We start from the raw sequence: 13,001 nt of genomic DNA on the forward strand, positions 1-13,001 counted from the left end.
GATGGGGGACCCTGCTTTGAACATGCCAGATGGCCAGACAGATGCAATCCTTGCCCTTGTCAATGTGTGGCCAATCTCTTTGACTGACTGAAGCCATTCACTGATCTCCAGTAACATGGGCATCAATGCAGAGAACAGATGGGCCTGCGTAGCCACAGCAGAAATGAATTTAGCTCCTGTCCCAGGTCCCACTGCATCCAGTTCCACCTCCTCTTCCAGCATCATGGCCCTCCAGGGACTCCAGCCCTCCAGGCTGGCCGTTTCTTCCTCATGACCTGTCCTCTGCCTACTTTCTTTCCACATGTCGCACAACGTATTTAAACCAGAAGGTCTGAAAAATTCCCAGCAAATCCTATCTTCGTTCAGGCTCCTTCCTCACCAAAGTCTCAGTCAATGATCTGGGAACAGATAGAAGTCCATGGTGTAAAAGGAGAGGCATCATCCATCTTAGTCCTTCACCTCTTCATCCACTTCCAGGTTCCTGCCTGGGGAATTCAACACATCTGGATGGCTCATGGTCCCGGCCACAATCCTCCAGTGTGTACAGGTGTGCTTCTTGTTGCCAGTACCTACAGGGCAACCTGAAGCTGGTCACATGACTCCAGATGTCTTCAGGATCTGTCTTTGTTCCAAAATGTGACAATGCAGAGATGCCTGACTGAGCTGTTACATCTTCACGGTCAGCTGGGGAGATCTCAACCTGGGATGGCATTGTTGGGAGATAAAAATCTCAGGCAATTCCAGTTGTCTTGTCAGGGGAGGACATATCAGGACACCCAGATCCACTATCTCTGCTAGCCCACCCAGAGACCACTGCAGTTTTGACAGCAGGGCCTCCCCGCTGCTTTGCCACTGTTGCAGTCTACAGACAGGGTGGTGGGATGCAGGACAGGTTAGAAACACTTTATTTACAGCAGAAGAAGGATCTCCATGGCCTATGAGCTCCCCTTGCCCTGCTTTAGCACCGCTGACACATCAGGCAAGTGAAAAGAGGTCAGTGATTCCAGAGTGCAGACGAGCGAGCCAGAAAGAGGACCCAGGAGCTCAAGTTTTACCTGTTAATAACAGGACTGTTCGTCCTTCCTTGAAAGAGCAGTGTTACCCAGGGATTATCTCACTGTTTACTGCAGGGTACTGGCCAATTCATCTCTGAAACAACCGTGTTACTGCCTGTGGGGAAGGCAAAGAAACAGCCTCACACCGGAGCACTACTTAACCGGGCAGGCTCTGGGGAAATGCTTACTCTCCTACATGCAGGCCAGATCCAAAACCACTTAAGCCATCTGGAGTTCCTCCCTTGCTATTCCAGACCTTTGGATCTGACTCTTGTTGAAGAAAGAGGAGAAAAAGGAAGGCTGTGTTTCCTTGCTCCAAGGTGATGTGGGCTGCAGGATAGCATCCCAGGCAGCAGGCATCTCCCTCATCATACACAATTTTGTCCTCTCCAGCAGAATTGCCTCCAGCCTTTTCTATAGAGGAGTGTTAACATTAAGAGACCCCCACCTGACCAGGTATTTTGAGTGAGTTCTTTGGAAAGACTGACATCTTTTAAACTGCAGCTAAATCTTCAGCACTTCAAACAACTGAAGGGGAACAAAAATCTCCAAACAAACCAAAAAGAATCAAACAAATTTACCACCCTCGCAGAGTTTTGCTGCATCTATCTGAGCCCTCAGAGCATCTCATCTGAGCCAGGGCAGGCAGCCCTGGGCAAGGAGGAGGTGGCAGAGATGTGTCCAACCAGCACTTCTGACCTGCATATATCTCTGCTCCTCGTGGCTCTGGGGGACAGATCCTTAGATACAGTACCATGTCCACTGGAAATTAAAGAGTTGTGTGTAGGAACTTCTCTCCACTGCCCAACTGAATAAGCCCTCTACCACTTGCTCTGTCAAAGTCATCCACCTGAGCCCCTTCAAGGTGTGGAGGAGCTCCCCAGCACAGAGCAGTCAACCCCCACTTAACGCATTAGCTCATGGGTAATGGGCTGCCTTTGCCTTCCTCCTGGGGTACTGGTTCTGGCCATCAGCCAGAGACCCATGCCACTGGTTCCTCTCTTTCTTTGTTCCCTGGCTCTCCACTTCCCACACAAAGCCTCCAGACCCAGGGGTGCTTCTGGGGTGTGATTCTTCTTATACCTGCACAGGCAGGGTTGTGTTCACTACAGAGGCATGTTTTGACAGCAACCAGCATTTACACAGTCTCCTTAACGTCTTACTGCCCCCCATCCTCTTTACTCCTTTCTTTCCTCTGAGTAGCCCACCTGATAACAGCAAGCCCTGGGAAAGGGCACCATAAGCAGACATCAAGCTCAAAGGCACATTCCCACTCTTCCTCCCACCCCTAAAAAGAAAACAGGTACACAGATATTTGCATGGATAACAAAGTTCATTGCACCTACGAAATTCACTTGTGTCCCTTCTTTTAAACAAATCCCAATTTTCCATTGCTCTTGGGAGCACAACCAGAGCCCCGGATCAGTTTTGGGTCAGCCGACCTTGCAGAAGGCACCACGCATGAACTAAGCATCGCTGTCTAGCAGAGGAGTTGAAATCTGGGCAAAGTGCTCTGTGCCTTTGACCCTCAAAACAAACAAATGGAAGCAATAGCAAATGGGAAGAAAAGGGGGAAAGGGAAGGAAAAGACCCATGAATTTCTCTGGATCGCGCTGACACAAAGGGAAAATAAAATTCACACACAGAGCACACTCTTGCAGGTGATCCAGACACTGTCATGTAAGCAATCAAAGATAACCACAATAACCACAAAATTAAAGGATACAAATTTAGCCAAAACAACCCCCACAATGGCATGAGTTAGGACATCCCAGAAACGCTAGGGTTTATCCATTAGGGTCACTCATGCTTTCAGCCCCAGTGAAATAAAATCATTATGCAATAACTTTTCCATTACTTTTTCTCTCCCCACAAAGTGCAAGCAATCCCAGCAACAGTTATCACATAATTTTTCAGGGTTTGTATTTACCATCCATGCATATAACCCCCAACATAGTCACAAGGTCTGATCACATCCTTTTTCCAATGAAAAACAGAACAGGAAAGGGAAAGAGGAAAAAAACTGAGAAAACGGGGAAAAAAATGTAAAGAAAATAAAGTACCCCCTTCCCCCCAAACCAAATCCATTTCTCCTTTCATTTTTTTTAAGGCCACAAAAGTGAGAAAACCAGACCCAGAAAATAAAAGCTGAAATAACCAAGAGGAGAAAGCAAGAGAGAGATTAGAGGGAGGGGGGAGAACAAACAAAAAACCGAACACTAAGTACCCAAAACAAAAGAAAAACAAAAACTAACCAGCTGAATTGGGAGTTGAGGGTGAGTTAGCCTGGCTTCCATGGGCTGACACATTGGTAGCCGTGACAGCCGTTTTGGCAGCATAAATATTGGCTTCCTCTTGAAATTTACCTATGTTCTTCTTGTACCGGATTCTCTTATTTCCAAACCAGTTTGATACCTAGAGCGAGTTTAAGAGAAGACAAAGACATTAACGTTTCAGCTTCGGCAAGATCACCTGGGTGAGGAAGGTGGATTAGTTCAGGTTAAGCAGTGCATATTCTGTTGCCCCCCAAGTTTTCCTAGCCGTGGAGGGAAGCACCTTCTACCCATGTATGGCAGACCAAGCTCAGTAAAGGTGATGGGACCCTCTTGGGAGCACTGGGAATGTGTGATATATCTGGTTCCTCTATAGATGGGATATCCACTTAAGGAAATGGGATGCTCCACAGGAATCACCACCCCATGAAAATATAAGATGGATTCAAAAAAGTCTGAATTTTGAAAAAAAGTATGTGTCATTCCAGAACTTTTTTTGCCTCCTCCTTAGTATCCCTTTGATAGGACACATGCCCTCATTCCCAGATGCCTGTTCTCCCTTTGGAGAAGCTAATGTGGCTTTCAGGGAGAACACCCAGCAAACTGTCTGGGGCCTGGCTGACACACAAAATTGCCTTGATATTACTAAAGCTCCTCTTTGATCTGAGTAAAATCAGTGCACAAGGCCAGAATTGGATGCTCTTCATCCAGCTGAGCTTGGATTTGCAAGGTATAGCACGAGCCACCACATAAACTCGGAACTTCAGTGGAAGGTTGGAGAGAGCACAGGGCTTGTCCTAAAACCTCACTTTGGTCCCAGGAAACAAATGAATCTTTTGGAAAGAGGTGGGAGATGTTTCCACTGTGTTTGCCCAGAGGCCTGCTGATAATGATAATTCTTGTTCACTTGCAGGCACCATGTCACACTGAACTACTTCAGAGAAGACATGTGAAATATTTGAACTACAGTTTGGGAAGCAGCTCTCAGCTTCTTCTTCAACAACACTGAACACAGAGTCAGGGGAATGCCTTATTATGTGCAGGTCTCTAAGCAGGAGACAACTTCCAGCCACCACTAACCTTCCCTGAGAAAGTTTATCAGGATGAAGCAAATGAACAAATGCCTGAGGATGCCACAACACTCCTAGAAGAGTTCCAACACCCCTGGATTTGCCTGGAGCTGCAACCTTGAGCCAGCAGATCAACCCTTTGGTGGAACTCCTTTGCTTGCTGGTGAGCAAGTTCATCAGTGTTCCCCCTTTCAACTGGACTGAACAAGCACCAAGACACAGAGAATACAATAATGGATGTTCATCCTTGGAAACTCATGACTTTTTGCTTATCTTAGGAAAATGGTTGGGCTTGAGTGTTGATAACTGAAACCCACAATATTTATTCTTGTGATGATCTCTATCTGCAGTGCTCCTAAAGCACTTAGCAGCTTCCATGCAGAAGTGGCTTCATCCACCAATTTAGCTGCTACTGAGGTGCAGGTATCCAAACCTGCACTGCTGCAGGGCAGGAAAAGAAAATATAACCTGCAGAGACAGATCAGCACCCAATCCATATCTGGGAGTGAACATTTGGATGGCATCAGGAGCAGCGGCTGTTTGCAAGGAGCTCCATTTCACCTCTTGGTCTGCCTTTCTCTCTAATGACAATTAGAGCTCCTTTGTGATCTTCCCACTTGGTCATCTCTCAACAGTTCTTCTGGTTTGAAATGCTGGAATCAGTGGGTGAACTCTGAGTAACACAGGGCAGGAAGATGGGACAAATGGCCACCACAATCAATCTTCATCTAAAAACTTGTGAAGCAAAGAACTTGCCTGGCCTGGTCAGCCTTTGAGTTCAGATCAACTCTGCTTGTGACTGACACAGATTCATGCAGCCCGTGTTCCCATTTAGTCCCAGAAAAACCAAACCTGGATGTGTGTTTGCTTCTACCCTCTCTGGATGAAGGGGGGGAGATCCTGGTGACAGGCACAGAGCAGCCTGGATACAGCACAGTCAGAAAACAATCTAACTGGAAAATCCTGGGTATTTTGTCTTTGCAAGGGAAAAGTTGCAAGTGTGAACAGATAAATTAGAAGTGAGAGGGGAAACATCAGGACAGCTGGAGCTTTACTTTAGCCAGTATATGCTGTCTCTTATAGGTAACTCTGGGAAGAATCAACATTTGGGTCTTGTGAGCCAGGGGAGGCAACTGGAGTCACTCAGCAGGCATTCAACACGGTGACGACACCTACCCTTGGATGCTTTTGCTCCTGCTGAAGGCAAACATGCTCTCACAAGGACAACAGATGCTACTGTTGTCTTCAGTTTACTCAAGCCACGAACAGGCACGTGCCTGGGGCTGGGAAGCAGCCCAAGACAGGGAACGCAATGGGAGCCTAGAGGGACCACTGAGCTCATATGAGGACAGGCCTACCAGAGGCCACATAGATTGGCTCTCAACCACACAGCTTGCTCCAAAATGAGAGAAAATAAAGAAGGACAGGTCTGAGCAATGTAGGGCTGAACACTTCAAGGACAGACTGCACTCCTCACAAATCCCAGCAGCTCCCAGGTCAAAGTTACAGACTCCAGAAACTATGCGGCTGCCTTGAATGTATGGAAATAACTCAGTTTGTCTTTAATGACCACCCTTTTTTGAGGGATAAGCAAGTAAGGGAGATGTCACGTTCTGCAGCACAAGGGTAATGACAGAGACAAATGACCCTGAGAAAGCCCATCCTCCTTGAGCACAAACTGTAACCATTAGCCTGTCTGACCCAGATTCTTCCCACCAGGACCTTTGCATCCCACCTTATCAAGCAAAATCTGCACAACTCTTTTTACTGCTTTTAATCCCTTGGTTTAAAGAATAGACTTGCAGCTCAAAGAAGCTCTTCTTGCAAGACAGTGCAGCACTAATTCCTTGAGGAGAAGACTTTGCCTCTCCGGGTGGAACCACAGAGTTTCTGTGCTGTTAGCACCTTACCTTGGTTGCACACACAGCCATCGCTCCATGAACTCTTCATCCCTTCTAAATCCTCCCCCAAACTCTCCTTTTCCATCCATGGGTTCAATCTGCAAGTGCCATCTGCTTTCCCATCCACTCTCACTAACTTGTACTAAGCTCATTTAATAATTAAATGCTCAACACTGGGATGTGACTGACTTGTCTGAGGTCTGGAATGCCCCTCACCACACTGAGGTTTCCCATCTTTGATCTCTCTTACCTGTGAGACTGTGATGCCGCATTTCTTGGCTAGCTCTTCTTTGGCTTCCTCACTGGGGTAAGGGTTGCTGAGATGGGAATAGAAATACTCATTCAGGATTTCCGTAGCCTGCTTGTTGAAGTTCCGTCTCTTCCGCCTTCACGTGAATAAAGAGGGAGAAATAGAAGGAAAAGGAAAGGGAATCAATGCCAGGCATCCAGAAATAGAAATGCAATTTTACATACTCTGACTTTCCAACTTCCCTCCCTCCTTCCCCTGTTCCTGGGAGTATGGAGTGCCATACTTCATGGTCAGGAATTTTCTCATCTGCACCTTGCTGGTGACATCTCTCTCAGCACCTTCCAAAGCAAGTGATTCTACATCTCAAACTATCCCTGTACCCTCCAACTCAAAGAGTCTGAAAACTGGCATCCACCTGGGAAGGTTACTCCTGACACCTGGCTGTTGTGGCCAAAGACATCACTGCTACTCTGCAAAGCTCCATGCTGAGGAAGTAGCGCTGGATATATCCCTGGGGAACTCTGTTCCAATTACACATAGGCATTATCTGTCTGCTGTCTCCTTCCTTGTACCCCCAGTGTAGCTGCCTCTCCTCCCTTTTGCAAGCTGAAGCCCAAGCCACAGCCTGCATGTAACCAGCTTGGGAAATGAAATAATTTTTCAGCAAATCAAAAATCTGGGACAATGGAAACAGTAGCAAAAAAGTAGAAATCTAGAGGGGACAGGATGGCCCCGAGGATGAGCTTTCATCCGTAACTGAAGTGCACGCTTTCATCACAGAAAATTGTAATATGCCAGAGAATTTCCTTCTGCCACAGCAAAACCAGGATGTACAATTCTCAAGGTACAGTTGGGAGCCTCCTCGAGACAGAAGCTGGATGTCTTGAATTGCTGTCCCCTCCCCTGCTGAGCCATGGACAACCAAGGGATAAGGAAGTTAATAACCTCTGCAGCTCAAGACCAGGAGATATGGCCCTTCAGGTGGACCTGAATTCACTCCAGAACCTCTGAACACCTCTCCGGGGCCTCAACAACACTGAATGGTGGGCGGGGAGAAGGTGGGATGAACTCACCGTGCGTCCAGAAATCGGGAGCGCAAGATCATGACGGCTTCACACGTGCTCTGCTTCAGCTGCATCTGGATGGAGCTGAACTTGCGGTGGATGATGCTCACCATCCGCTCAATCTCCTTCGGCGAAATGGGTCGGGTCCGGCTCTGCTCACGCAGTAGGTTCATCACGTGGGTGGTGAATTCGTTGCATGCCTGGGATGGTAAGAAAAGCAAAAGAAACCCCAGGATTGGAAGGTCATTCGACGGTCTTGAGGACAGGACAAAGACAGCACTGCTAAGGAGGGAGACCCGAGTGGAGGCCTCAGTGGATAGGGCTTTTCAGGGCAGACCCAGACCAAGCATGAAGAAGTCCCAGTCACTCTTTTTCTGGTTGAGACTGGAGGAGCTATAGATGTGTCCAAGGAGGACCATGAACCTTTTGACCCACTGTCCCTCCTCCTACAGCCCCATCACATGTGCTGCAGAGGTCCCTGTGCTTCACAGAAGCAGCTCCCAGAGAGACATAGCCCTGTTCCACACTCTTGGCACATCAGATAAGAAGTAAATAATGATAATAATTAAAGCCTGACTGAGGCAGGAGCTCTGACAAGTAAGGGCAAGCAGGTAACAATCCCAATTAGTTTGCTGTTGGCACAGCAATGTCTGTTGCTTCTGCTGTCCCCCTGCTGTGCCGAGAGAACAGGGCAGTGAATGGAGCCAGGGGACAAGGCAGGGGTTTTGAGGTCAGATGAAGGTCACTTCATTGCCCTCTCTTTCATCTGCACAAGCACCTCATGGGCATGATGGCATCCTCTGATTCCTAGAACTAAGCCCCAGAAACCAGGCTGAGGGAAGCACTTGGACACTTGATGGCTGGAGATGCCTTTGGTGCTCATGGGACATGGGAGCTGCTCTGGGGACAGAGTCCCCAGTTCCCACCCCATGATGAAGAAAAAGGGGTAAGCAGGGGGAAGAAGTACCGGCTTTGTGGACAGGTGACATGGGCTTGACTTCAAGCGTCACACCCCACCTTTCCAAGCTGAATCCCCACCATGGCTCAGATCCAACAAGGAGACATCCCCGAGGCCAGCACAGCCCCTCCAACTGCCCATCCCCAGCTTCAGCTGATGAGGAAGGAGCAGAAGGTCCATCCCTGAAGCCTGTCTCTCTCTGTGCCAAGGGCCTCTCCTTGGACTTGGGTAACAGAGGACAAGGTCTCTCTCTCCCTCTTCAGCCTGGGGCCTTGAAAGATGAGCCATGACATGCTCTCCACTCCCACCCATATGAGATGGTTGAGGCTTCCTCTTATCGCACAACCCCATCTCCATGCCTTGAGGGAGTGACAGCAAAGGCTGAGGAGAGCCACCAAAGGTCATTCTTCTAAGCAGCCTTCTGCCTGCTCCCTGCCTCCTCTACTGCCCTGCCAAAATGTCTTTCATGCTGTGACAGCACTCAGCTTCTCCAACACCAGAGCCCTGCCTGGCCACTCTTGACTCCAGCTCCCACCCAAGGGTACCCATCTAATGTACCTCAGCTTGGCCAGTGTGGCACCTCAAGGGGTAAGACATCCCCCATCCCCACACATCCAGTTAGCCAGGTAAAACAGGTTGGCTCTAAACCAGAGACCTGAAACCCTGCCTGGCCCCTGGCTGTGGAGCCCATCCTGCACCCAAAAATGAGGGATGCCTTCTTGCTCACACTCCATAAACCACAACCTCTGGGTAGAAACCACAAGGGCAGTAGTGAAGAGAGATCTGCAAAACATCTGGAAGCATTTGAAAGGAACTGGTTCTGAGCGCTGGTCTGTGAAGCTCTTCATGCAATTGTCAGCGTTACCAACAGCTGCATTTATGACCCAAACAGTTTTTCTTTTTCTTTTTTAAGGATAATTTTCCACAAGAAAAAAGAAATTTTTTTCTGGAAAAAGAGCTTTTCAAGCAGAAAATGTATTCAAGGAAGATTTTGATTTAAGTCTTGTTTGGAAAAAACTGTTGCCACCAAGGTCAGCACGATAAAGAGGGCTCCTCCTTCACAGGGCCAATTTTGGGCAAGATTTCGGGAGAGGAGCAGAAAGTAAAAGTCCAAGGGACAAACCATGCTGAGTGTATTCTCGTGCCACATCCCAGCACAACCTCTCAGCTCTCCCAACCCTAAAAAAGCATGTTTTCACTCCAATACCCAGTTGCATTTGCCCATACACTCCCAACAACAGATGTCAGTAGCGATCCAGCCTGTGCTCATCCACGCCACCGTGCTGGCACTGAACGGCAGCTCTCCCACTCCGGCTGCAGCTCCCACTGTCCCATGACCACCAACCACCCCTCCGCCGCAAAGGAGCCTGTTACCTGCTCATACTTCTCCAGCTCCGTGTGGTAGATCTGTCGGATCTGGGAGAGTTTGGCTCTGTAGTCAGAGTGCTCCACCGAGTTGTCGGAGCCGGCTCCCCCTGATGCGGCAGCGGCGGCGGCAGCGGCGGCCGATCCACCTCCTTTTTCGGGGCCTGCCACCCCCTCGGCCAGCAGCATGTTGTCTAACCTCATCAGCTGGGGGTCCGTGGGCTCCTCTTCCTGCGCTCCCCGGATGCTCAGCACTGCCAGAGACACAAAGGGGAGAGGACTTAACTCATGGAAGGGGATGCTTGTCCAAAGTTAGACCATCAACAGGGCTTTTCTTCCTTTCCAAAAAGTACCCCAACAGGCTGGTGCTCCAAGCACTTATCACCAAGTGCAGCTACTTGGCTCTCCAGGGGCACTCCAGCTCCCTGTTTCCCCCACTACCTCTTCCCCTCTTTCCTGCAGGAAAGAAGTAAGGCAGAACTGGCAGTGAGCTCACCTCAGAGCTTAACCAGAAATCCACATTTTCTGTTCAAACAGGAAGCAAAACTAGCAACACCAATCGAAACCCCAATAAATGTACCTGTTCTTGCTACCAGAAGGGATAGGGACCATATCCCGACTCAAGCATGGGATGGGAAGTTAGGAGTCTCCAGCCCTGATCTCATCTCGCTCAGGGGTCCTCTCATGTCACCCAGCATGTCATTTACATCAACCTCAGATGGCAGAGAAAGACACACAGAGCCCAGGGCTGATGGTGCCTCGGTTTCCTCATTGTTAAATACAGAGAGGGCTTGAGGCCATGCTTTTAGCCACACAGTGGGAGCACGTGCAAAAAATGTATGAAATAAATTTTATTCTTTGGAAAACAGCTTTTTTTTAAAAGAATCCAGACATTCCACTGAAGTCTAAACCGTGTTGAGAAAAGGAACAACAATAAATTAATCCTTCCAGAGCAACTTTCCAAGGAGAGAATTTTCCTCCCCTCTTTGTACTCCCTGCATCAATTACTGCTCCAACTGAAAGTCCTTCTCCTGAGAGAGCTTTCCTGGACAAACAACATGGGAGCATCCCAACTGCTTGGGTTGTCCCAGGTCTGAAGGACAGAGATGCCCTACATGCCCTTCCCCATGCCCCCCTCCATGGTCTGTGTCTGAAAACAGAAGGAAAACTTGAGATCTCTGTATGCACACACACAGAGTTGCAAAATAAATGAAATAAATACAATAAATCCTTGATGAGTGAACAAAAAAAAGGCATTTTCTAAGAGAAATTAATTGTATTTCTCCATCTCATCTGGCACAGGAGCTCCAAGCACTTTGTAAACACACACACACAGCCCCAGCACACACTCGTTGCACATCTAGAGCTGGGAAAACACTGCATGGATAAAGCTGTGCCCACTACACCTGAGATGAATATGACTCTCCCCTATGGCACAAGCAAGAGCAAGTGATTCTCCCTGTCATTCAAATAAAACCAAAAAGCAGCGGAAAATCAGACGGCAACAAGAAGTAAAACCAGAGCAGCTAAAAACCCCCGGCAACCAGAGAGTATGGTCTTCGTCACTCTGAAGTAAGTTAAAGATACAACTATTATCAGTAAAAAAAAATGAAGTAAAACACCCTGTTGAGAGGTTTGGCTAAGTCTAAAAGGAGCTTTTTTTTTTAAAAAAAAAAAAAAAAAAAAAAAAAAGCCTCAAAGTCTACTGAAATTACTATTTTCAGGATGTTTCATTCATTCATTTCATTCACTTATTCATTCATGCATTTACTGGCATTTCTGCTATTGAAATATTCACTGTTAACAAAGGTGGGAAGATCATGGGGAGAAAGAAAAGAGAAAAAAAACCCATCAAGAATAAAACAGCCAATAAAATGAACTAATAATAAATAATTCCACGCTAGGGAGGATCGTTTCTGTATGGAGGAATGGGGGTATGTTGTCAAATTTGGAGCTGGGTGCCAGTTGCCAAGCCTTGAGGAGACAGGACCGGCATCTCCCCCCACCACAGGAGGCTTCCCACGGTACCTCTGGCACCCAGCCACGATGAATAAATCCAAGAGGAGAGGACAGATTTCATCAAGAAAATGGTCTGGGGTCTGAGGTCCAGACACCAAACTAAGGTAAGAGATAAAAGTAGCCAAATTCCTTAAAAAGAGAAGAGGGAAGGTGACAGGCTACATCAGGGAGAGAAAAAACTTGCTATGAAAATAAAAGAGAATAAATTCCTATTCTTCCAGGACAAAAAAAAAGAAAAAAACCCAGTAAATTAAAGCACATCAAAAGCCCAAATATAAAAAGAAAGCAACACAGGTTAAAAATAATTTAAAAAAACCAAAACAAAACAACACAAAAACCCCACAACAAAACCTCAAATAAACAAATCAAAAGTAGAGTTGCCAAAACAGGCGCATCTGGATTTCAAAAGGGAAATATTTTTAGACTAAAAATCTCAGGAATCATTGACCTGACAGGTAGGCACGAGTGATTAATTAGTTTATCTTTAGAGAGCTGCTTCCTGATGAAAAGCACTGTGTATTCCCGTGAGCTTTATTCCTGTGCCACACGCACAGACCAGCTACCTGCTGGGTGGATGCATTCCCAGCATCCGACAGAGGGATATGTGTCCCCACAGCAGTGACCTGAACCCAGCTGGGGACCATTTGGAGCCAGCCTAGTCTTGGCTGTTTGACTGAAATAAGGCATGGGACTAAATAAATGGAAAGGCCAATGTGTCTAAGCAGGACTGATGCTGCCTATTCATCCCTGGAAAGCTGTGCTCAGCCAAGGAGAAGACAAAATGATTATTTGAAAGCTCCTTTTTTATCTTCCTGGTGTTGTTCCTGGCTCCAACACACCTCGTACCAGGATGCCCAGATTGCTGGGCTCCTTGGCAGTACCAACCCTCCAAACTGCCCCCTGTGACGGGATGTGGCTTCTGCTGGCTGGGGGTCTCAGGGTGAGCTGGTACAGGCAGCACCCAACCTGTATTGCCTGGGCAGCTGATGGTGAAAGAACCCTGCTCTCTCACCAAATTAAAACAGAATAAATTAAGCAGAATGATC

The 13,001-nt window shown here is 47.6% G+C and overlaps 1 protein-coding gene across 2 annotated transcripts in view; it reads right to left on the reverse strand.

Annotated features, from left to right (window-relative positions):
- The window catches only part of PBX1 (PBX homeobox 1), a 129,861-nt gene that overhangs the window by 16,436 nt on the left and 100,424 nt on the right, over positions 1-13,001 (reverse strand). For both annotated transcript variants that reach the window (XM_050307167.1, XM_050307166.1), the window contains exons 3-6: positions 9,946-10,190; positions 7,623-7,813; positions 6,550-6,685; positions 3,311-3,470 (exon numbers count right to left, since the gene is read on the reverse strand). In XM_050307167.1, coding sequence (XP_050163124.1) covers positions 3,311-3,470; positions 6,550-6,685; positions 7,623-7,813; positions 9,946-10,190 — 732 coding nt within the window. The remainder of the gene's footprint in view (positions 1-3,310; positions 3,471-6,549; positions 6,686-7,622; positions 7,814-9,945; positions 10,191-13,001) is intronic.

The sequence above is a fragment of the Myiozetetes cayanensis genome, unplaced genomic scaffold, assembly GCF_022539395.1.
Source record: "Myiozetetes cayanensis isolate MyiCay16 unplaced genomic scaffold, myiCay2020 scf12, whole genome shotgun sequence".
In the NCBI taxonomy this organism is placed as follows: domain Eukaryota; kingdom Metazoa; phylum Chordata; class Aves; order Passeriformes; family Tyrannidae; genus Myiozetetes; species Myiozetetes cayanensis.